The sequence below is a fragment of the Diplotaxodon limnothrissa genome, linkage group LG3 (genome assembly GCF_057381915.1).
Source record: "Diplotaxodon limnothrissa isolate DT_005_m linkage group LG3, D_limnothrissa_male_GT1.1, whole genome shotgun sequence".
Classification (NCBI taxonomy): Eukaryota; Metazoa; Chordata; class Actinopteri; order Cichliformes; family Cichlidae; genus Diplotaxodon; species Diplotaxodon limnothrissa.
Genome location: NC_140598.1, coordinates 59,547,556 through 59,571,444, shown reverse-complemented (window position 1 = coordinate 59,571,444; position 23,889 = coordinate 59,547,556). Strand labels below are relative to the sequence as shown.

Sequence of the window (23,889 nt, the reverse complement as noted above, 5' to 3'; positions counted from 1 at the left end):
TTTTTGTGCTAAGTTTATATCCTTTGCCCATTATTTATACTCGACCTACTCTCCATTTGCCCAAACTTGAAACTTGTGGCTGCATTCTCCTTTCCTAACACATGAGCTATTCCTGCGTTGATGAGCTGTAAGGGTGCAACGCTGACAGCCCCTTCGTAATTACGTAACCTTACGTAGGGGTCTCCCGGTCTGAGCTCTTTAAACCCTGCCGCTCACTGCGTGCTGTCATATTCCCCTCTGTGATTGGCTGAGAGCAGAGGGGGGCGCGCCTGGTTGCGTCATGTGAAAGAGAGGGATGAACGCTTATGGAAGAGAGAGAGAGGAGAGAGAGGGAGATTAACGGCAGAAGGCAGGCGCAGTAGCAGACTCCATATATCCGCTAGTCGGAGACGGACGGTGTCAGCTGCTAGCTAAGTTAGCTTCAGTAAGCAGTTAGCAACTAGCTTCAGAGTCCTAGCTTCTTCACTACACATAAGAGCCAGTGTGTGTGTGTGTGAGAGTGTGTATCTAAACGCTTTGAGCGCCAGCTCGGCTGCCCCAAAGTGACTCTGTGTTTGCGTGTGCGGTGCCAGTCTGTGTGTACACACAAGCCAGCCTCTCTGCTCACTCTCTTTCGAGTAGCAGCAGCAGTGTGTCTGTAACTGTGTGAGAGAGGTTAGCACGCAAAGAAGCAGACGCACAACCATAAACAATCTCTGATAGTCGACTGTTTACAGTTGGTGTCCGGTTACTCAGCTGCGGATTCACATCATTTCACTGACACCGTCTGAACGCCAACATGTGAGTACTGATGGGTTAAAGCGTGTGTGTGAGAGAGAGTATGAATGAGTCTTGTTTGTTCGGCTGTCATTGATTGATTGCATTTGACTTGAGATTGATCGAGAGTGACTGAATGGCCTAATTTTTAAAGTAACTTAAGCGTGGCACGTGTTGCAAGCGTGGTTTAAACCACGGTCTTAGCTGCACAGTTGTGACACAGGTACATGCGCAAGGTGTGCGTGTTTACCTGAAACAGAACATGAAGTACCAACTGCGTTTACGTTTTAATCAGGAGCTTTCTGTTAGTTACACACAGTCACACACTCATAGCTGACTTATAACCGACTCAAATGTGCACACAGAAACTTCAGGCTTGAGATTTCGTTTCACTGGACAGTTGCAGTAGGCGTAGAAAAGTCATCACTGCTAGCATTGCATAGACAGTATAATATAAAACTGCAGGAGTCCTTTAGCAGATGGAGTTCTGTGTAAAGAAAAGAGTAGACATCTGTGTACATGCTGAAACTTGCAGCTTGCACAATGTGTTTGTTTTCGTGTAAGCCACACATAAATGGGAGCTCTGACTTTTTTTCCCTCACAGATTCTGCAATGCAGAAATTTGTTCCCCGTCATATTTGACCTTTGATCCCGTGGATGTTGGACTGTTTGTTCATCCTCAAAACAACCTTTACTCTGCGTCACACTGTGGTACATGCCAACAGCTGTCCCATCCCAGAGCTCAGGGAGACCCAGCAGGAAGTCAGCTAGTTTGATTAGTCATAAGCAGGAAATGCTGTACATCCTTCAGAAGGAACAAATTTCACCTTGATGGTAGTTTTTGGAGCAGTAAAGACAGAGCAACGGGAGGAAAGTGATCCAGAATTTTAAAGTAGCGCATATCTAAATCTTTAAGAACTCTGTTTATAGTTCTTATCTTCCTCCAATAACTGACACCTCCAGCTTCTCAAAAAGACAATTTTGCAGTAAATTGTAGCAACACAGAACCTTTAGAGCTGTTGTGAGTGCAATAAACTGAAAAGGCATGCTACAAAGTCATCTTAGCCCCTTTTGATGAAGACATGCACTTTAGACAACTGTGCCAGCTGACACTCCTGCTTTAACTGTGCTGCGGTGACGGATTTAGGTGATATTTGGAGGTCTCGGATGATCACAGGAGATTATATTTCCAGACGTAAGTCTTTACTGATATGTCATAGGTATAAGGAGCCTTTTTAAGTACTCTTTTCTGAAATGCTTTCTAATAAATTAAATGGTTCACGAGGAAAAGTGCAGCGAAGACTCAAGCACTTTGCAAAGTGGCATCAACATTCTTCTGTCTCACAGTACATGTTTGTCTACTTCCAGGTTACACAACTGCAATTTGTATTAAATATATTTTTATTGTTGCCATTTTTGCACTGTTGCTTCACAGCATGACAGCCCTGGGTTGCTGGTGACTCTGTGTGGAGTATGTTCTCCCTCCTTCAGTCCACAGTAGGGCTGCCACAAACGATTATTTTGATAGTCGACTAGTCACCGATTATTTTTGCGATTAGTCGACTAATCAGATCATCATCCATTGGACGTAAAACTACAGCTTATTGCACCAGCAGCATCTGCTCTTATATAACTATCATTAGCTTACAGCTTTAAGTGTTTAAGGTCTGTGCTAACTAAAAATAAAGACAAGATGATAGTTTATTAAATTTTAATGAAATTTGCAGATTGTTTCGGTGAAGTTTAATAAACTCCTTGCTATCTAAAATATACCCCAGAATATGCTCCAGAATATACCCCAGGACACTGGGGTATATTCTGGAGCATCTCACACTTCTGATAATCAGTTGTCTGCTTGAGTTTATTCAGCTGTGTAAAAACTATAACTTTAATCTCAGACAAACTGATTTACTCAGGAACAAATAAAATACTAAAAAAAAAGCCAAACAATAACATTTTAAGTTATCTAAGTGACTCATATATATTTAACCTGAGTAGCGAAAGACGGTGGTGGGTTTGAAAACGATTTGCGGGGAGTCCGGTGTTCTCGCGGCGCTAGTGAGCCTAGCCCCCGGCTCGCTAACGAGCTAGTGGGTAACAGATGTCTCCGAAAACGTCGGAGCGCTTTTGAAAATATGTGGTGTCCTGATAAACTGAGCAGATATTTGAGGTTTACACAGCTACATTCTCGCCTGAAAATATGTTAAACGTTTATTTTGTGACCCAGAAAGAATAATAAGAGTAACATTAAAACTAACTAGCTGCCGCCATTGTTGGAAACTGCGCTGGGCCGCGCTATGAATTCTGGGACACAGCTGCTTCTTCTTCTTCTTCGGGGTTTAACGGCAGCTGACATCCTTGTATATGCAATGCTGCCATCTTCTGTTTCAGTCCGTTATTACACTCTTAAATCCTGCCACTTATTCCTGCGTCTTTTGTGATCTTACAAAGCTTCAAACGACGCTTCGACTATTAAATCAGTCGTCGACGATTTTGATAGTCGACGTAATCGTGACTAGTCGACAAATCGTGGCAGCCCTAGTCCACAGGCATGCATGTTTAGTTGAAAGGCAATTCTAAAGACTTACACTTGCACATAGGTGTGAATTTTGGTGTGAATAGTTGTTGCGAGCTGTGGCGAGCTGTCCAAATCGTATTCAACTTTCACCCTATTACAGCTTTGATAGGCTCCAGCCCTAAACTGTAAGTGGAAGAGAATGGATGGGTGGGTAAATATATAAATTGTCAACGTAAATTTTGATGCATTTATAAATTCAAGTGACAATGGATGGGTATTTTTAATGTATGCTGGAAACATGGACACACTTGTGTATTTCAGTATGCATGTGTGCTGACCTGCCTTATCCTCCACACAAGTTTTTCAAGCAGCTAATTGGAGTGCTGACCTGTTGTTGGGGTTTCCATGTAATTGCGAATGGATAACTTGTATTATTCTTATAAAAATACTGAACTTTCTCCTTTAATTGCCGCCAAGGCATCATCCAGTCATTTGCACTTAGCTGAGTCAACAAGCGGTGCCATTAAACTGGCAATCAAAAACTGCCACTCTACAATTTACCCTCTTAGGGAAGTGATATAAAGATGATTTTGTGTGCTTGTTAAAGTTTTCAGTTGTGTTTTGACTGAGCAGATGTGCACAATCACCTGTTGTCTCTCTCTGTGTGAGAAAGAACAACTTCAGACAGTGTCTCAACCTGATCCTCTTGACATTGTCTGGACTTTATGCATGAAAATGGCCATGGAGAGCTTTCATCTAACATTTCTTATTTTGGTTGGTGAGTGTGAAACAGGACTTTGCATAAAAGGGACTTTTTAAAATGGATAGTATGCAGCCTATAGGTTACATCACACTTGACTAGTGTAATATAACCTATAGGCTGTTTTTTACACACTGCCTCTCTACAATTCGAGAGCTTTCTCCTTTGCAGTGTTCATCATTGCTCCCACTGCATCACAGATACCTTTCTTGAGAATAAAATCGACATATAAATGAGAAGTCAGTCCTGAAAAAGCTGAAAATAAATGGCAGGTTCTCAAAAGAGCGTCTAAATTGATCAGTGAAAGTAACGTGAAAATTTAGGATTTATGTGAGAGATCATGTTTCACCAGTACATCGTAGGTCTTCACGGGGCAGCGTGTAGCAGCGGGGGGTCGGACCATCCTGTTGACTCAGCTGGTAAAGTGTCTGAAAGTAAAATGCAGCAGGTTCACATAGCTCACAAGTCTTTTCAGTGCACCACATGTTATACCGTCCATTCTCTTCCGCTTATACTTGTCAGGGTCGCAGGGGGATAACCCAGGGCACACCCTGGACAGGTCGCCACTCTGTCGCAGGGCTAACACATACCCTCGCATTAACACCTATGGCTAATTTAGAGTTACCAATTAACCTAACCCCACTAACCGCATGTATTTGGACTGTGGGAGGAAGCCAGAGTACCCACACAAACACAGGAAAAACATACAAAAACCTTCTTGCTGTGAAGCAACAGTGCTTCATTCAAGTTCGTGTCCTTGATTACACTTTAGCTAAATGTCTGCTTAGTAGTTAATTTAAAGAAGCTTTATGCAGCATTAAAACATGTTCCAGGTCCACTTAAATGATCACAGGTGTTTCTTGTATCCCAAACTACTTGTGAATTCAAACCCATGATTTACTTTTCCACAAGTTCAGTAATCTAACCTTTATGGTATGAGCCCCACAGAGTCAAACCTTAAGCTTGTTCCTGCTGCATGACGCTCACGTTGCTGACAATAACTTTGAAGCCTGGTTTACGAGGGCTTGCTGCTCTGATACAGCTGATCTTTATTCTGTGTTATTCTGTCTTGTAAACATTCTTGTTTAAAGAGCCCGGATATGGTTTGTCCCAGTTTACACAAACAGAGTAATCACTTCTGCCTATCAGGTCAGAGGCAGGTGGGGCAGAGATGGAGACTGCCGGGGTGGAAGAAGGAAGAGAGGAGGGAAGGGAGTGCGGTTGAATGCACATCCATTTTCCATTCGGTGTGCATTCTGCCTCTCTCCATCGCGGCTAATGAAAAATAACTTTTTCAGGAATCGTTGGATCGAAGTGAATCTGCTTTATGTCTTCGGGGAAAGATTTGTGTGTGTGTGTGTGTGGGTGTGAGAAAATGTTCTGTTAAAACTTGTTTAGTTCAGTTGTAGCTCACATGATGAGGACATTGATTGCAGACTGTAAAATCGGTGTTTTTCAAGTTCATTTCAACACAACAGTCTGCAGCTGATTTATTTTACTCAGAAGTACCACTGCAGGTATTCTTTTGTGCATTAGCAACAAAAACTTAATTGGAGCCCGAGAGGGTTAAGCGCTGTGAAAGAAGACGCATGTCCATGCATACCACTTCAGCAGCTGCACATGTACGCACTTTCATTGAGCTTTTTTGATAGTCCTGTTTTTTTTTTTTTTTGATGAGCCCACAACAGCCAGTGAACATCAACAGAAGTCCATCACGTACAGCACATCCTTTTCTTCTAACGATAACCCTGAATGCTGTAAGCGCCGAAAGGTAGACTGTTTGTTATTGCCCAATTTCTGTTGGATAGCTAGCTCTATGTATTTGCCCCTCGATTACCCAAGCAGGGCAAAGTCGAAACTAGTTATGTGTGTCTGTGTGTCACAACATCACAGACAAGACAGAGCTGACCTTTGATCTCCAAGAAGTTAATGTACGAACCAGAAGTCGCTGCGGTGCCTTTAAGCTGCCTAGCACCCAAAGGTTTCACTCAGTAGCCAGTATGAACCCAAAGCACCCTTCATAGCACGGACAACTGTATCTGAGTCAGCCTCTGAGCCAAAAATAGCAATATAATTCACGCTCTCCAAAAACCGAAATTGCACTCAGATTTAGTGCGACTGCCGGACTGTCCCAGTATCTCCTCGTCATACCACAGCGCACTTTCTGGGACACATTTGCCATTGTTGGCTGCGTGATCTATTAGTGGAGTGAGATGGGAAGACGGAGAAGTGCAAAGCAGTTTAATAATGCTCTCAGATAACGACAGAAGAGGACACGTGTGGAGAGCAAATGATGACTTTTGATTTCCTTTTTCTCACAATTGTTGTAGATGATTGTTAGCTAAGTGTTTGTCTCAAGGCCTGATTTGTACTGTCACAAATAAAAAAAAAAAAAAAGTGTGCGTCATATGAGCTCCTTACAGTGGAGCTGTTGAAGTGAAGAGGTCTGCTGCTGTCTTCTTGGATGATTTGTGATTTGGGTGGATTTTTAGTCATTAAATCCGTTTATACCATCACATGCTGTGTTTTGGGTTCAGAGTCTTCTTTCCTCTGCCCTCTGCTGGGATTGCCCAAAAGATTTCCAGATTTTTAAAGATGAAAGAGAATTTTAGACGACAGACAACGCTTTAAACTAACTGCGATTAGGCTGCCGGCTGAAAATATGTTATTGTATTTTTCAGTATCTTTTTTTATGTTCCTGAACGGTGCTTTTAATTGCTACAAAATCTTTAGGGGAGACAAAACAATATTGTATATTGTTTTTATTGTATATATTTTATATATAATAAGATACTAAATATACACAATATGCAGATTTTTTTCCAGAGTTTATTTGTTTAAGGTACTTGGTAGCTTCCTGTTTGGAAAATTATCCTGGTTTCACATCATCATGCTGCTTACTGCTTATGTTACGCTCTTCCTTGGAGATTACACGTGTGCGATATCTGGTTCAGGTCAGTGGACTGTTAGGCTATTACAAGAGCTTCGTTTAGCATTTTGAAGATCATTGCCGAGCACACTGAGGCTACCTGCTCTGGATTTGAGGAAGGCTCACCGAAAAAGCAGCTGATGCTTTTGCTCAGTTATGTTTATCACAAAGTGCTAAAAAAAGAAAAGAAAACGCAGCTATTTAATATTTATTTAACCTTCTCAAGGCAGGCGTTGCAGATTTGCAACAGTTAAAAGCTAACAACCTGATTACCCCACATACATATTTTATGAGTTTTTTTACTCAGAAGTACCACTGCAGGTATTCTTTTGTGCATTAGCAACAAAAACTTAATTGGAGCCCGAGAGGGTTAAGCGCTGTGAAAGAAGACGCATGTCCATGCATGCCACTTCAGCAGCTGCACATGTACGCACTTTCATTGAGCTTTTTTGATAGTCCTGTTTTTTTTTTGATGAGCCCACAACAGCCAGTGAACATCAACAGAAGTCCATCACGTACAGCACATCCTTTTCTTCTAACGATAACCCTGAATGCTGTAAGCGCCGAAAGGTAGACTGTTTGTTATTGCCCAATTTCTGTTGGATAGCTAGCTCTATGTATTTGCCCCTCGATTACCCAAGCAGGGCAAAGTCGAAACTAGTTATGTGTGCCTGTGTGTCACAACATCACAGACAAGACAGAGCTGAACTTTGATCTCCAAGAAGTTAATGTACGAACCAGAAGTCGCTGCGGTGCTTTAAGCTGCCTAGCACCCAAAGGTTTCACTCAGTAGCCATATAACCTTTCTCTGAGGACAGGATGATGCATGCATGTGGCAACACATTTTTCTTGAACTTATTTTTCTGGGTTTTCCAATATAAAAATTTAAGACCACGTTAGCTATTGACGATGTTTGTGCTTGTGCCTTTTTTTGCTGCTGTAACTACTGAGAGGAAGAGACACAGAGAGAGTTGGAGACTTAGAATAGAGAGAAAGAGGTCATGAAGTACATTTGGCATGAAGCTATTATTCCACTTTGGCTTTCCAGCTGGGATTTCTTTTTTTCAGTACTTGTATACGGTCGGGGTTGAGTTAGGGAAAACGTTGATGCTAGAGTTGTTTCAGATGATGTCATACTGCTGTAATGCATCGTGTTTCATCGTGAGGTGTGCTGAATGAAATCAGGAAAAGACAGGAAGCACGTGATACACCTGGAAGAAACCAGCACCATTAAACGCGCTCGATCCGCCTAGATGAAGTGTCTCGTAATGAATGTAGTTCCTCTAACTTGACACAATAAATCCTCTGATGGTTTTTCGCTGCTTTATTTGCAACTTTTCACTGACTGTGTTTTTAGTTTTTGTACTACAGACATTCATACCATAGCAGTCTGCAGGAGTGAGAGGCCTGCAGCTCGTTTGGAGCCTCCACAATGAAACAGCATGCAGAGTTTTGCTTTAAAAATTCTTTGAACCTTGCTCATATCTGAAACTAAAACAATCCCGTGCATTTTTTTTGACTTGGTGAAAGGCGAAGGTCACATTCCTTTGTCTGTGCGCCTGTTAGAGGGCCAGTGGAAAGGGATCTGTTTTTCTTTCTCAGGTATGCTATGAATATTATATTGAAATTACATTTAGAATAATTGAAAATGTAATTTTTTTGTATGATTTAAAAAAAAAAAAAAAAAAAAAAAAAGCATTTCTTAATGATATCTAGTACTTGATAAACTGCAAAACAAGATGTATCTGATGTGTCAGTGTTTTGTTAATGTAAGCAGGTTTTTTCCCTGGATAACATGAGTGGTTCTGATCTCTGACTTGGTCGCTATTTACTACAAAAAGGGATCTTGAAAAAAGTTAGCTTTGTATATAAATAAATAGGAAAAAGGGGAAGATACCAGAATGTATGTTTTTTTTTTTTTTTTTTTGGATCTTCTGTTTTTTGCCCTTCCAGTAGAGTGGAAATTGTAGCTTCTTCAAAACACTTATATGCCGTTTAATCCTGTAAAAGCTCCTGTTGATAAAGCGGATTTTGCCTGGATTCCCTCAGTTAAAGTCATGCGTCAAAGTGCTCTTATTTTGTCCACCTGTTGTGTGTGTATGCACGTCTTGAAGTAGGCGCCATGTTTTGGTCGTTATCATACAAAAATCCATAACAGTCTTTCAGAATATTTCTGAGAGTTAGCTCAACTCCTTCACCTCCTTGAGGCTTTGTCCCTTTCAGGCTTTAGAAGATTGAGCCCACGACAGCAGACTTTGGCCAGTCACGTGCCTCTTTAAACCTGATCAGGTGTTTCGCATAAAGAGTGAAAAAGTCCATGGGGGAAATAAGATGGGGTGGTGTTCTGTGTTAAGTAGGAGAGTTTCAACCTGGGTGAGCTTGGTTAAAATAAACACCATGTTTGTGTTGTAGAACGTGGCAGAATTTTAAGGCTGATACCAATACTGATATTTGGGGATTGAAAAATCGAATAATCTGATATTAGAGCTGAGAGCTCTAATATTTGTGCAGCTACTTATCCGCTCAGATCAGAATAGAGAGAGGAGAGCTGCAGGAAGACGGCTGTTTATTTTCATACTCTGTAGATGGAGAGGAGCAGCAGAAGTATGCAGAACAACTATACTGATGGTCCTGATTATAAACACTCTATTACACAGTACTATCATGACACTTAATTCATGATACAATGTTATTACAGATAATAATTATGTATTCAATAATAACTGCACATAGACTTATGTCACAAGTTAGCATAACCCTTTCTCTGGTACTCAAACGTCCCTCAACTTGTGCCTCAGCAGAGCCTGGGTACGGCCCTGTCTATGGGGAACCATACCTGGGTTTCACTGCCTCCAATCTGTGACAGACCCTCATTACCCACAGGATTTAATGGGGGTCTTTGGAAGCTTTGTCAAGCTAAGTGTGTCTAATCTTCAGTACTTTTTTGGTTGAGCGAGAAACTAACAAGCCCGAGCGAGTCATTGCTTTGCCATCATCGGATGGTGGCGTGTGACACTGGCACTCATGTTCGTAGTATTCCACGACGGTCCTTACAAATCCCGTGAGTCATATCTGTCCCCCGTTGACCTTGTTAAGAAATCCAAAAAGTCCCTGTTTGTCTGTGTTTGACTAGGAAAGAAAACTCATTAGAAGAACCTCGCAGACCATACTAGAAAAAAGGAGCGCCATCCGGTGGATTGAAAGAGAATTTGATTTTATTCTTCTCGTACTAAAAAGTTCATCATTTTTACAGTTGAAATAATAGGATACGTATTTGGTGTAGCAGTGTTGTTACAAAATATTGGATAATATTGCGATACACTGTGTTGAACTGGCTATTCCTTCGTTCTGTCCAGCACAAATTCAGGGGTTTTGTCTTTTATCAGTTTTTGTCTTTTCCAGCTTTAAGTTGTCATGTTTGAGTATAAGGTGGGGTTTGGGTTTCTCAGCACTTCATGATAAAGCAATGCCTGATTGCTGTGTTTCAGACAGTAAGATGGACCGTGATCACACCTCATAATGTTACATCATCTGCTCTTTATATTAGTGCTGACGGATCAAAGAAACGTAGCTAGAGTTGTCTCATAGAGCGCTCGTGCAGCTGTATTTACCCTCATTGTATTCCTTTCTCCAAACACTGCTGCCGAGTGTGTAGCCGGTGAGAACGTGCAATGTCTGTGCTGCAAAGACAGCATTTATGAAAAGCTTTGCAAGTTTCAGGAAAAGTACACGTCTGTGCTTTTCCTTTCAGTTTTTTGTTGTGTTTAACTTTGATTCGGGCCTCAGAGTGAACCAAGATTTCCAGCTGTGAGTTCCCACATCCCGGGAACACGAAGCCCCCGGTTTTATTTACCTGCTCATCTTACATTTTTTAGTATGAACCCAAAGCACCCTTCATAGCACGGACAACTGTATCTGAGTCAGCCTCTGAGCCAAAAATAGCAATATAATTCACGCTCTCCAAAAACCAAAATTGCACTCAGATTTAGTGCGACTGCCGGACTGTCCCAGTATCTCCTCGTCATACCACAGCGCACTTTCTGGGACACATTTGCCATTGTTGGCTGCGTGATCTATTAGTGGAGTGAGATGGGAAGACGGAGAAGTGCAAAGCAGTTTAATAATGCTCTCAGATAACGACAGAAGAGGACACGTGTGGAGAGCAAATGATGACTTTTGATTTCCTTTTTCTCACAATTGTTGTAGATGATTGTTAGCTAAGTGTTTGTCTCAAGGCCTGATTTGTACTGTCACAAATTTAAAAAAAAGTGTGTGTCATATGAGCTCCTTACAGTGGAGCTGTTGAAGTGAAGAGGTCTGCTGCTGTCTTCTTGGATGATTTGTGATTTGGGTGGATTTTTAGTCATTAAATCCGTTTATACCATCACATGCTGTGTTTTGGGTTCAGAGTCTTCTTTCCTCTGCCCTCTGCTGGGATTGCTCAAAAGATTTCCAGATTTTTAAAGATGAAAGAGAATTTTAGACGACAGACAACGCTTTAAACTAACTGCGATTAGGCTGCCGGCTGAAAATATGTTATTGTATTTTTCAGTATCTTTTTTTATGTTCCTGAACGGTGCTTTTAATTGCTACAAAATCTTTAGGGGAGACAAAACAATATTGTATATTGTTTTTATTGTATATATTTTATATATAATAAGATACTAAATATACACAATATGCAGATTTTTTTCCAGAGTTTATTTGTTTAAGGTACTTGGTAGCTTCCTGTTTGGAAAATTATCCTGGTTTCACATCATCATGCTGCTTACTGCTTATGTTACGCTCTTCCTTGGAGATTACACGTGTGCGATATCTGGTTCAGGTCAGTGGACTGTTAGACTATTACAAGAGCTTCGTTTAGCATTTTGAAGATCATTGCTCCGGATTTGTTGCCTGGTATACTGACTGACTGCGCTAAACCTCCTTGCAGCTTTGCAAGTTTGCAGGTTTTATTTCTAAAAGGTTTCGTGGCCTTCATCATGACATGACTTCCACAGCTTCCCTTATCTGACAGCTTTTTTTAATAACACGACAGTGGAAAGTTCACGTAATATGACGTCTTTATATATGTTCCCCTGACTTGTAGCTTCATTTTCACATTCACAGCCTGTTGCTCATTGGCTGCTTCCGGTCCATGGTGATGGTTGTCATTAAGGCTTATTTATGGCGTTTAAAGAATTAAAATCTAAAGTTCAAGACTACCTAGAGGTACTATTACAAGGTTTAAGGAAAGGATCCAGTTTTTTTTCAGTCTGTTGTTGTTAGGCCCGATCAGTATTCAGGGCTTGGGAAACTGAATCTGTTTCTTCAGGTGTGCCTGTTGTTTTTGTGTAGATGCAGTATTTGGTTTCAGGCTGAGTTTCCACTGCATGGTGTCTACAGACGGCTTCAAGACATTAACTTATTGAACGATTCTTGTCTCATTTATTCCTTTTCTAATTCGGCTAAATGCTAATTATTTATAGTGTGTGATAAAAGTATTTCCAAAACAGTAGAACGTGAGTAGAAAACGACTTTTTAAATCTTTATCCAGATCTGTATCTTGGTGCTCTAGTGTCTCAGCACTTTGTCTACATAAGTAGTGCAGTGTGAGAAATGGCATCATATATCTCAGCAGAAACAAACAATTGTCCACAGTAAAGCAGGAAATAACTGTGTAGTGACATGTGGCTCTGATATGCTTATTGTCAATGCAAAGTTGAATTTTAAGAAATTTTTTATTGAAGATATTTGGATTCACATACAAATAATATTATGGCTTAGGACAAATATGAGACTTGAAGGATGCATTTAAGTCATTACATAATCAGTGCATTTAATAATCAAATGCAGTGATTATTCCCTTTAGTTTGGTTTATTGTTTCATTGGCAAATTGATACTTGTTCTTTCAAGGGGACCTAATTGACTGTAGTTCCGACGTTTGACCACAGTGTGGCAGCAAAGGACTTTTAGTGAAGTGCAGGCTGAGGTCTGGCCTAAAGAAGAAGCCTGGCTGCCTCACTAGCGTTGAACTTCTTCTGCCTGTCTCCTCACATGAATGAGAAGCTCTTCATTAAGCTCAGGGAGCTGTGACACGGTTTGCACCTTCACGCACGTGCGTATGGGCGCCTGTGCCATGTGGCGCTCACGCGGCTGTTGTGCTGCTAAACGTTCGTAACAGTCAGTAGCTTAATGCCCATTTAGTTGTGACGACTAGTGGGTTTGTCAGGTTGTGTGTTTGTTACCGGTTGTTAGCTCAGAGGGAACAAAGCTACAAAGCTATAATTATCTTTGTAAGAAATCTTTTGACTTTTTTATATATATATATTTTTTAAAAATGGGCAGAAAAAGGGAGATCTGTGTGTCTGGTACAAAACATAGTTTATATGGTTGTACTTTTCTAGGTAATTAGTCTTCATTTTTATTGCTGTAATTTGGTAGAGAAACTGCACAAACGCACCAGAAACTCATTGTCGTTAATTGGACACTAGCAGTTGATTGGCTGCTGGCAAGCAGAGCAGCAGCTGATTGGCTTTCCCGCCTCCTCAATTTCCTTTTTTAATGACAGTCTGGCTTCCTGGACGAAGTTATGCTGTAACTAATCAACTAGAGCTTATCCTTTGAGGCTTGTTTTTTTTGTTGTTGTTTTTTTTAAAAATTGTTATTAGTATATATCGATTTGCTTCCGTTTATCCAATTCAGGGTCGCAGGGAGCTAAGGCGAGAAGCACGGTGCAGCATGGAGTCACGAGGCTAAGGCAGAGCGCCAGGCATCGTCAATTTTTAAATCGCCAGTTCGCTGAACCCCCACTAACTGCATGTTTTTTGGACTGTGGGAGGCAGCCAGAGTACCCAAAGCGAGCTTGCACAGTTACAGGGAGCAGAAAGGTCCCAGACTGGAGTTGAACCTCACCCATAGAGGCCATAACCTAACCATGGGCACCACTGTGTCATCCATTATTTGTACTAAAATGGTTACTGTGTCATTGTACAATTCCAAAATATGTTTTAAACATTAAAAAAATGGTCTAGCTTCCATTAAAAATACTGGTCTATCCATTATGTTCTCAGCCACCTTTCCCCAGCAACAGCCATCACATTCACAGGCCTCAACCATTTGCTCATTGTACAGCCTTTCTTTTTTTTTTTTTCCCCCTTCCTGAATCCTTCAATAATCCAGGACTGTTTGTAAATATTAGTTCAAGGACAATTAAACACTTCTGAATAAAATGCCATGTTGTGGAGGCTCAGCAGTAGCTTAAGAGGGAGCTTCTGATTTAATTTCTCCAAATGTGGTTCACACATCCTTTGGTGAGAACCACAGATCTCCAAAATACTGTTGTTGTTTTTTTGTTTTTTTACATTTAAAAAGAGCCTTGTTTCATTGTTCATGTGTTAATTTATCTTAATATTTTACTCCTGTCTTCTTACTTTGCATTTGTTTTGTTTGTGTAGTTGAACAGTTGTTTTTTTTCCTCTCAGGATGTTTAGGTACACTTTAGCCCGGAGTGGCTTTGGTGTGTTGGCTTTCCGGAGGGCTTATGTTCTCACCCGATTTGCTCACTCTGCCCCGAAGAATGAGTATCGACCAATCAAGAAAGTGATGGTGGCCAATAGAGGTAAGACTGCTTTTCTTTTCTTTCTTTTTTTTCTTCATACCAGTTATAATTTCCCACTGAAGAAGACAAGCAATTGAAAGCACTGTTAAATTAACTACAGTTTAATGCAGTTTCATTTATAATGTAAGAAAAAAGTTATGACATTTACAGTCTCCCTGAGGCGAGAACAGACTCTTGGATCTGTTAATTTTTAATGCCCAGCATTTAGTTTGCCTTGGCGTATGCTAATATTTAAGCACACATTGTATGTGGGTGGCTGTTGAAGCTAGCTTTGTTTGCTTTAACCTAAAAAAATATTGGATATGAATGTGGAGCTGCTGCCACAGCCGTCATTACTCGGAAGTTGTGCTGTGTACTGGGTCTATGTATTAAAGTGTTTTTGAATTTTCTGCTCTACATACTGTCACAGAGGTACTGTCACTGCCGTTCAAAGCTCAACTAAAATAGACATGAAAGTAAAAAAAAATAATAAAAAAATAAAAATGATCCCGCTCTGGTATCTGAGGTCTGAATAGAAATGTAATTATAGGGAAAACCCGAGTTTCCTGAACACAAAGCAGTCCACAGTACGGTTGTTACAGGCGGGATAAACATCATTGATGTGCTTTGAGAGGCGGCCAGCGTGCAATTAGTTGCTCTGTCAGGTGATGAAGAGTGTTTGAGTGATTAAATAAATAGATTCATGCTTTTTATTCAAATTGCTTTTATTATATTCATTCCTGCAGTCACATTTAAAATGCTTGATTTGCTTCATTGTTTCATTATTCCAGTTTTATTGGTGCATGGGTTTTCAGTACTGTTGGAGGTCTTGAAAGCACGTGGCGCTCTATAGGCCCCCTGTTGCATGCATACATCTCACAAAGGCTCTGTTTAGCTGCTGGAATACATCCATGTGATTCAAATGAGTTGTGGTCTGTCCTTCATGCTCGAACACAGCGGGGCTTTCCGTCCATCCCCCCCCCCCCGCTTCACATCAGCCTGACGCGATAGCAACACCACATAAGATCACATTCTTCACACTGGAGCGCATCGGGCCGTTCTTGGCTGCAGTGTGCGCGCGCCTATGTGGCGATTAGGGCACACCATCATATCATATCAGCCCAGATTCCACTTCACCAAACATATCTCGTCTCTGCCATAGCCTCTCTGCTCTTCTAGCAACTCCTCTCCTTTCTTTTCATTTCTGTTCCCCACTTCCTGTCACAGCGTTTCGTCCTCAAGACAAGCTCGAGTGCCTTTTTTCTTTTTTGCATTGTTCTTTTAAAGTTAACTACATTTTGATCTGTCAGTTTTCCATACATCTCGTCCTCTTCTCTTATCCCTCACGCTTTCATCCCTTTCATGTTCATGCTGTTGCTCTTCTCCAGAAGTTACTCCTTTCATGCTCGTCTACTCTCCTCATATTTTTTTATTTTCTTTTTTTTAAAAGCCGTACAAATGTTTGAACGCTGTCCTCGCCTTCAAGCAAGAACAACACAGCTTACTTGTTTTCAGCGACTTAACTTTCTCCCTCTAAATGCGTGTTGCTTGAAAAAGTATTTGGCTTTTGTGACAGCAAGATAAAAGTCAGGCAGCGTTTTGCTTGTCTGAAGCTGAGATTTTACGCTGTTCTCTCAAACTTGAGTTAAAAACTGTTGACTTGTTGCAGTGTCTGACGTTTTTTTTTTTGCATAGGTCTTGTTTTCATGCAATACATTACAAAGTTTGGGCTTCTTTTCTCAGCTGAGGCATTAGATGCAAAACGCTACAGGATGTTGATAAAATGCTATAAAGTCTGTGCTTATAAAACCTAGATGATGAAAGAACTACAGCCTCCCTCTACACACAGTCTCCTAAAAAATAAAGAAACATTTGCATAATAAAGGGAATATATTAAAAGAAAACACAGAGAGGAAGGGAACAGATGGAGCTGGGAGAATGAGATGTGGCAAAGCTAAACCAAACCGCCTTCTGCATTGAGTCATCTCATGTGTTCCTCTCGTCTTTCAGGTGAGATCGCCATCCGTGTGTTCAGAGCCTGCACCGAGCTGGGGATTCGAACCGTGGCCGTGTATTCAGAGCAGGACACTGGACAAATGCACAGGTATTAGTGTGTGCTACATTAGAGTGAGCCGTAGTGTTTTAAATAAAGATGGCTTCACGGGCATATGTTGCTAAATGTCTCGCCTGCCACTGCTGGATATTGATTACAGAATGCTAACAGCTGATTAGAGGTAATAGCAATTGAAAAGGAGTCTTGGGAGCATTTTTCTCCGCTCCAGCGCTTTGGGTGGGTTCTTTGTTTTGCAGTTGATGTTAAGTGGGGACATAAGTATAATTGTATTGACATTACAAACATTCAGGTAATCTCGCAGCTTAGTTTACATGCACACAAACTATTTTGGCTCTTTGTGAGCTTCAAATATAACACGGATACTTTTCTACCTGTTCCTGTTTTTCCTTCCTAATGCGTTTGCTTTTATTCGGCTCCACTTTTATTCCATCATTTTCTATTTCACTCTTTATATGCAGCATTGTACCCAATAAACCCTGATCATGGTAATGTTTTAAGTGTTTATAGTTTACCTGATTTACTGAAGTGCTCCTGTCCAGTATTTATTGAAAGCTGGTGCATATTTGTACATGCAGCCTGATTTTTATACATTTATATTTTGAGCTGGCCACCTTCCGTCTCACTAATGCACGTCTTTGCGTGTTCTCGTCTTCACAGGCAGAAGGCGGATGAGGCTTACCTGATTGGGAAAGGCCTGCCACCTGTTGCAGCATACCTGCACATTCCAGACATCATCAAAGTCGCCAAGGTAACGAGTTTTCACCTTCACAAAAGTAACTCTTCCACTTCACCTGTATGGTGGTTCACATGTCTCAAGAGAAACTTGGAAGAGCTAACAAAGACATAATAAAGCCACTGGGAAGTACAGCTATGTGATAATCAGATTTTTTTTTCACTTATTATTTTGGCTCTCGGTGGAGTTAAATAAACAAAATGAGGCAATTCAGATAAAACGGTTTATTTTCAGATTGATGTTCTGACCAAAATGAAAGCAGTTCAATCGTTTGCCCCTGATTTAAGACCAGCATACTCCATTTCCTTACAGCGCTGTCATGTACAGTGCCCATACGCATCTTAACGGTCCCCTAAATGAAGAATTTGATAAAGCGCTGCTGGCGAGTTATTAATTTTTGTATTGACTGTAATTGAATTTTTGCCTTTGACTGAAATGAAAATCCATGCTATGCAAGTCTCATCTCTTGCTGTCAGTAGTGGAGGAAAAAAAGCTTCTAGCTGGAGACCGGACATGGACTGGAATATGTTTCTTTTCTGTTCACTGTGTTACTTGCACAAGAAAAGGGAATATTGTATTACTCTACTCGCACACCCCTGCCCTGTTGTTTTCCTTCGTGGTCAGTATCCGTGTCTAGTGTCCACAGTTTCTTGTTTCTTCCTTTCCTTACTTCCTTTTCACTTTCATTTCCCATCTCCCTTCCTCTCCTCTTCCCTGTGCCACTTATCTCTGTGTAGATCATATCGGCTCTTTGTTGCATCTTTCCCATCCTCTCTCCACTCCTCCAGGATATGCTGTCAGTTTATTATCATTTTTCTGATCAATCTCTCATGTTTTATACTCTTCTGCGTGGGCATGTGGTCAGCCAGCCAAGTTGGGGAGCCTTTGGCATCAAACTCATTTCTCTAAAATCCGTCTGGCTATCTGAGAGCTCAGCCAGCCCATGCCAGCATTGTGTGTTCCTGTTTTCACCCTTTCATATTTAGTTTGTTTACCTCTTGTTCACAATGTATCTTCACTTAGCCGCTAACAAGCTGATGATTTTCTTTCTTAAAATTGTCCAACATGACAATTAAAACAGTTGTGTTGGACGTGAATGCGTGAGCCCACACGTGCACCCTACTGTATCGTATTAACCTCTGTTAATCTTCATCTGCTGTCCACGTCTTGTTAAATTTGTGGGTTTCTTTCTGTCTTCTTTTACCTGCTTGTGTGCATGCATGGCACTTGCTATGTTTCTGTGTGGCTCAGTGCCTCTTTTGGCCTGCCAGTAACAGCTCCCTTAACAACGGGACAGCCCATAATTATAGTCCGCCTTGTATCCGAGAGCAGATGGCACATACTGATCCAGAGATGGCTCTATCTGTCAGCCTCGGCAGCTACTGTATCTGTCTGCTACCCTTTGGTGTGTGTGTGTGTGTGTGTGTGTGTACACTTACTCGATACCTTCCCGCTGACCCTCAAATTATCTACGCCTGTCTGTTCACTCAGTCTCCTACTGGTGTCCATTATGATGATGATTAAGGTAATGGTAACTAAGATAAAATGAGAATAAAATGAACTCAGAACCATTTTTAAGTAACACAAATTCTTTGCACTACCATGAGATTGCATGTGTTAAAGCATTTAGGTTAGTGTGTGACACCTCTTTGTTTCTCTCACTATTAGACATCCAAGTGCTAACTGAGGCCCGCAGTGGCTCTCTGTTTAACACAACTCATGCAGCTTAGCTGTGCTATATTTACTTTCTCTGGGATGGGTGAATTTAAAAAAAGTCTATCCATCTGTGCCTACTTAGGACAACGGTGTGGATGCTATCCATCCTGGCTATGGTTTCCTGTCTGAGCGGGCAGAATTTGCTCAGGCCTGTTCGGATGCCGGGGTGATGTTTGTCGGACCATCTCCAGAAACGGTGCGCAAGATGGGTGACAAGGTGGAGGCTCGTTCCTTGGCTATGAATGCAGGTATGATATGACCACCCCAAAATGATGCTCGGTTGCATGTAGGTTTGAGGCTTTTGAGGCTTGCTCATTATAGTGGACCTGTTGTGCTTTTTCTAGATATAGGTGTCTGAAATAATGAAGTCGGTACAGGAAATTTCTATGAGCCAATATCTCAGGCTTCAGACTCCTCCAAATGCCCCTTTCCTGACAGCTTCTTGTAAATATTCCTGGCTTTTAAAAATGGCAAATGTGCTTAATTTGGTCATCTCAGGTGAGCACAGCAGCCTCACAACCCTGCTATTCAAGCCTTCATTCTGCAAGGGCCAGCAAATCAGAAGAAAGTTGGCTCGAAGGGAGAATTGAAACGGCTTGTATCAGAGGATGAACTGAAGCACCAAGGCCCTGCAAAATATGAAGATTGTTTTGAACCTTGAGTCATACAAGGCTGTTGGAGTAAAGAGAAAATATGGAATTGGAAACGTGTATAATAGATTCGTATTATGTGATGGTAGTAGTTGTATACTTACTATGATAAAATGGAAGCGTAGCTGACTGGCAGTGTGCATGTAAAGCTTGTGACGCTATTAGTAATAGTGTGGTTTAAATTTAAATCACTCTGCAAGATGACTCACACCTCCATCTACCTTTCACTCTGCCTTTGCATTTGCTGTCGCTTTAATGCGTGTATTAAATTTGTATTCACTGAGGTGATGAATATTTTAAGAGCATGCTCTTTTTCTTTTATGCAACTGTAGGAAATCTAACAAGCTCTATTTCTATTAATGGGATGCTTTTGTCATTTTGAGCCACTAAATAATTTAGTATTTCAAGACCAAGTGAATCTTAGATTGCGCTGCTGTCTTTAATGGCTGCCAATCTTCTTTGATTATATCAGTAACTGTCATAATTATGGTCCTAGAGTTTTTATTTTCCTTTTTTCCCCTCCTCTGTAACATTTGACATCCTTTTTAAAGTAATGTTTGTCACAAACCCAACCCTGTGTAGGAGTACCTGTGGTCCCAGGAACAGATGCTCCCATCTCAAGTCTGCAGGAGGCGCAGGCGTTTGCCCAGACATACGGCTTCCCCATTATCTTCAAAGCAGCCTATGGTGGAGGTGGTCGCGGCATGAGGGTGGTCAGAGAATATGAGGTGAGCGCTTGTATGGTGTCAGAGGAAGCTGTTTAAACTGCGTCTTGACCGACCAACCTAATGACACTTTTTTTTTTTTCGTTTTTATTCATTCGGTTTGCTTTGAATCGAGTTGAAATTACTTGAAAATCTCAAACTGGGCACCAATCACTCTGGATGTATTGGAATCTGTGCCCTGAAAGTGCCCTGAAAGAGTCTGAGTGATTTATGTTTGGCTCTTTCTCTTTTCTTTTAAGTGAGTATAATTGGAGGCTGTCCAGCAGGCACAGTTAAAGTATTCTCACGGTTTAAGATAAAAACAGTGATTTCATGCATCTTACCTTTTTGATTTTTTTTTTTAAATGATTTTTTTTTTTTTTTGGTCCATAACAGTAAAATGTCGCAACATGTCCTTGATACTAATAACTGAAATATAAACAGTATATAAATAGCAGAAGATTGTCAAAATAGGTAGCATAATCTTATTGTAGGCCCATATTACAAGAGTTGGAATTTTAGATTCATCTGTTGGCTCAAAAGTGTTATCTGGATATAAAATGTGAGATTGGCCGACAGATCGTTTGTTTTTCAGCAAGACTGTATGTAAAACAATGACGCAATCAGGAACAACTGGACTTCCCAATATTTCTGTTTATTATCCCAACTTTAGTGCCTGCAAGTATGTTTCAAAACTCTTGCCACATTCAGAAAAACCCTTTGGCTATGGAGGTGGAAACCTCCGCTCAGTGCAGCCACATGTGCCTGTGCGACCTAGCCAGTTAGCTCAGCAAAATTAGCTCATTTAGTGATGCTGGCGGCTTTTCCCTCCTCAAGCCTGTGGCGATAATGCTGTGTGGTTTCTCATAGGCCTGGTGGAATTTGTATTTGTTTTTTTTACCCGGGGCATTTTTGCCTTCATGTGACTGGACAGTGTAGACTTTCTAGAGGGGACAGTTTCTAGACAAACCCAGGCTGCTATATCTCTGGCTTGTTTTGCACTCAGTTGTGCAAAAGTGTTGTCATAATCACCCAGATTTAAACTAAATATCAAACGTGTCGTCTTTTGTTTAGCGATGTAAAACTCTCACATAACCAAGACTCTGAATCCGAGTCATTGTCGTCACTGACCGAGGTCTGGGATCAGATTTCTCTTTGAATATCCGAATTATCCCAAGCTCCAGCAGTCTGAGCCCGACATGACACAAAATGACCCACAAAGTGGTCATTAATAATTCAATGGTGCTTCTGCAGTTTTATTTCATCTATATTGAGTATGGTGAGCATCTTTTTTTATAACGGTGCTGGTTACAGACCGTTAACCTCGCAAGAGTCCCTTAAAATACATTCATTAAGCTTTTCGGCGTCGCTTGGCTGATGTTTGGTGTTTTGGGAAATGCTTGTGGAGGAGAAAAAATCAGGATAGCTGTACTTTAACCTCATAACCTCAGTTGATTGCTATTGGCGACTTGGCCAAGCGGAGACAGTACAGTTTATCTTGACACTGTTCAATATGAGGGGAATTGTGTTAAGTCATTATTTCTGTTTTATTACATAACATTAGAAATTATAGAGGGTTAAAAAGAAGCCAGAGATGTGATTTTTATTTTACCCTTTACAATTATATATATTTTTCTCAAAATGTGTCCCTCAAAGGGGCTTTTATGCCTTTAAACACCAGGAAGTGTCAAGTTATCACCCCTATTTTAGTGCATGCCTCGAGGTTGCTTTGTTTCTAGCGTTAGCAATATCAGGACAGCGGAGGGAGCGTCATTGCTGCCCCTAGATTATAATAATATTCCCTGATGACCCTTTGAGCACTGTAATGTTATCCTTTAAACTGCATTTCTCAAGAATGAGTACCATAAATGGTTTAACGTGTTTACTTGGCCCTCAGATTAACCAGATCGCGCTCTCCTACTTGTATCGTATCATGTCGTTGGGCGGATGTGCTGCCCGAAACATTTACTAAAGCCTGGATCGAGAAACACAAGTTACACTGACAAGTGTCAGTTTAAATGTAAGCCCCGCTTTATTCACTGGCACTATGCTATAGTTTCTGATCTACATGAGTGGTGGCAGTGTTGCGTCCTACTGTAGTCATGCAAGTCGGCAACATATTGGAAAGTGTGACCTTTTCTGAGTCGTACCCCAGTCTAATTAATTAGTTGTTGACATTTCTAGTTATTCAGTTGAGTCACAAGGGCCTCAGCAACTCCAGCAGATACGATGTGAGGAAATTGTGAAGAGGTTTCTCTGTACTGTTGGGACTGCCAGGGAACAATGCGTAGGTTGACTTTTTATTCCATTAAGGCCGGCTCGTAGGTTATTTGTATGCTGAATTAACAGAAGCTAATATTCTCAACATGTTGTAGGATGAGATGTGTATGTTTACTGATAAGCAAGGCTAAGATAAGCTAGTCTGCTAGATTTTAGTATTTCCACCCCTCTAGGATTGATGTGATATGCTTTCCAAAAGAAGTGAAAGAGGACGAGGGAATGGCAAGCGTCAAAGCTCCAGTGGCCAGAGCTGACGATGCACTGAGAAGATGTGGAAGGAGTACAAATGCGATCTTCATAAGTTTCCCAGTCTTTCAAAAGTCCTCTTGCACCTACAGGCTCGTGAATGACAATGTAATTGAGCAACTTTGAAGCATTTTTTTCCCCCCCAAAGTGTTGCATTCAGTCAGACTTGGGAGTCCCTGACAGTAACTAGCAGGTTTTTCTGGTTTCTCAGTTGTGTTAAGTTTGCAGGAATGATGACTGGATGAGATGTAGACGTACTAGCAAAGCAGCTGTTCTTCCTGTGCTCGTAGCACTCGCTTCAGTCCATGATCACCTGATTAAGTGGTGACAAAGCCAGTTGGTGAATACTTGGTTCTAAATCATTTGATTGTCCCCTTATTGGTAGCCGGTGAGTCTGATCAGATATTTAAAGGCTTATTTATGTATTAGTTGTATAATTTCCTGTTCTTTGAAAGTTGTGGCTTCCTTTTGTGCCATCTCTGCCCTTTTCTTTGACACACTGCTTTTAGCAGCGCTGATGACATCTGCAGTTCCCTTGAATGTTGTAGTTGTGCCTCCAAATGCATTTTTTTGTCAAGGCTATGAGATGACAGCTGAGGATGGACTCGAGTTTCCTTTCCTGAGGCTCAGGGGAAGGGCGCGTGGTTGTGATTTGTGTCTTTCCTCCATAGAGGAGACTGAATTGGCTGGCAGAGTTTTGCAGACTGACAAACACAGATGGAGTCGTGACCTTGAACATGGTGGACTGTGATCTTCCAGAGATATTGTGTCCCGTCTTACTCTCTAGGGGAATGTAAACATTTCTGTCGGGACAAATAAAATATTATGTGCAAAAGGGGAACAGCAGTTGTCTAAATAACACGAATAATACCACTCCATACATTTGAAAAGCATTAGTTTGCTGGGACTGTCTCTTGAACGGTTGAACTAACTTGGACATGTA

At 41.1% G+C, this 23,889-nt stretch overlaps 1 protein-coding gene across 1 annotated transcript in view; it reads left to right on the top strand.

The window, feature by feature from the left end:
* The first annotated feature begins 311 nt into the window (after positions 1–311).
* Positions 312–23,889, top strand: part of pcxb (pyruvate carboxylase b) — a 313,827-nt gene continuing 290,249 nt past the window's right edge. Inside the window, exons 1-6 of the mRNA XM_085349662.1 lie at positions 312–780; positions 14,428–14,564; positions 16,554–16,647; positions 17,275–17,365; positions 19,149–19,314; positions 20,299–20,444. Of these exons, the coding sequence (XP_085205788.1) occupies positions 779–780; positions 14,428–14,564; positions 16,554–16,647; positions 17,275–17,365; positions 19,149–19,314; positions 20,299–20,444 (636 nt within the window). The 5' untranslated portion in view covers positions 312–778. The remainder of the gene's footprint in view (positions 781–14,427; positions 14,565–16,553; positions 16,648–17,274; positions 17,366–19,148; positions 19,315–20,298; positions 20,445–23,889) is intronic.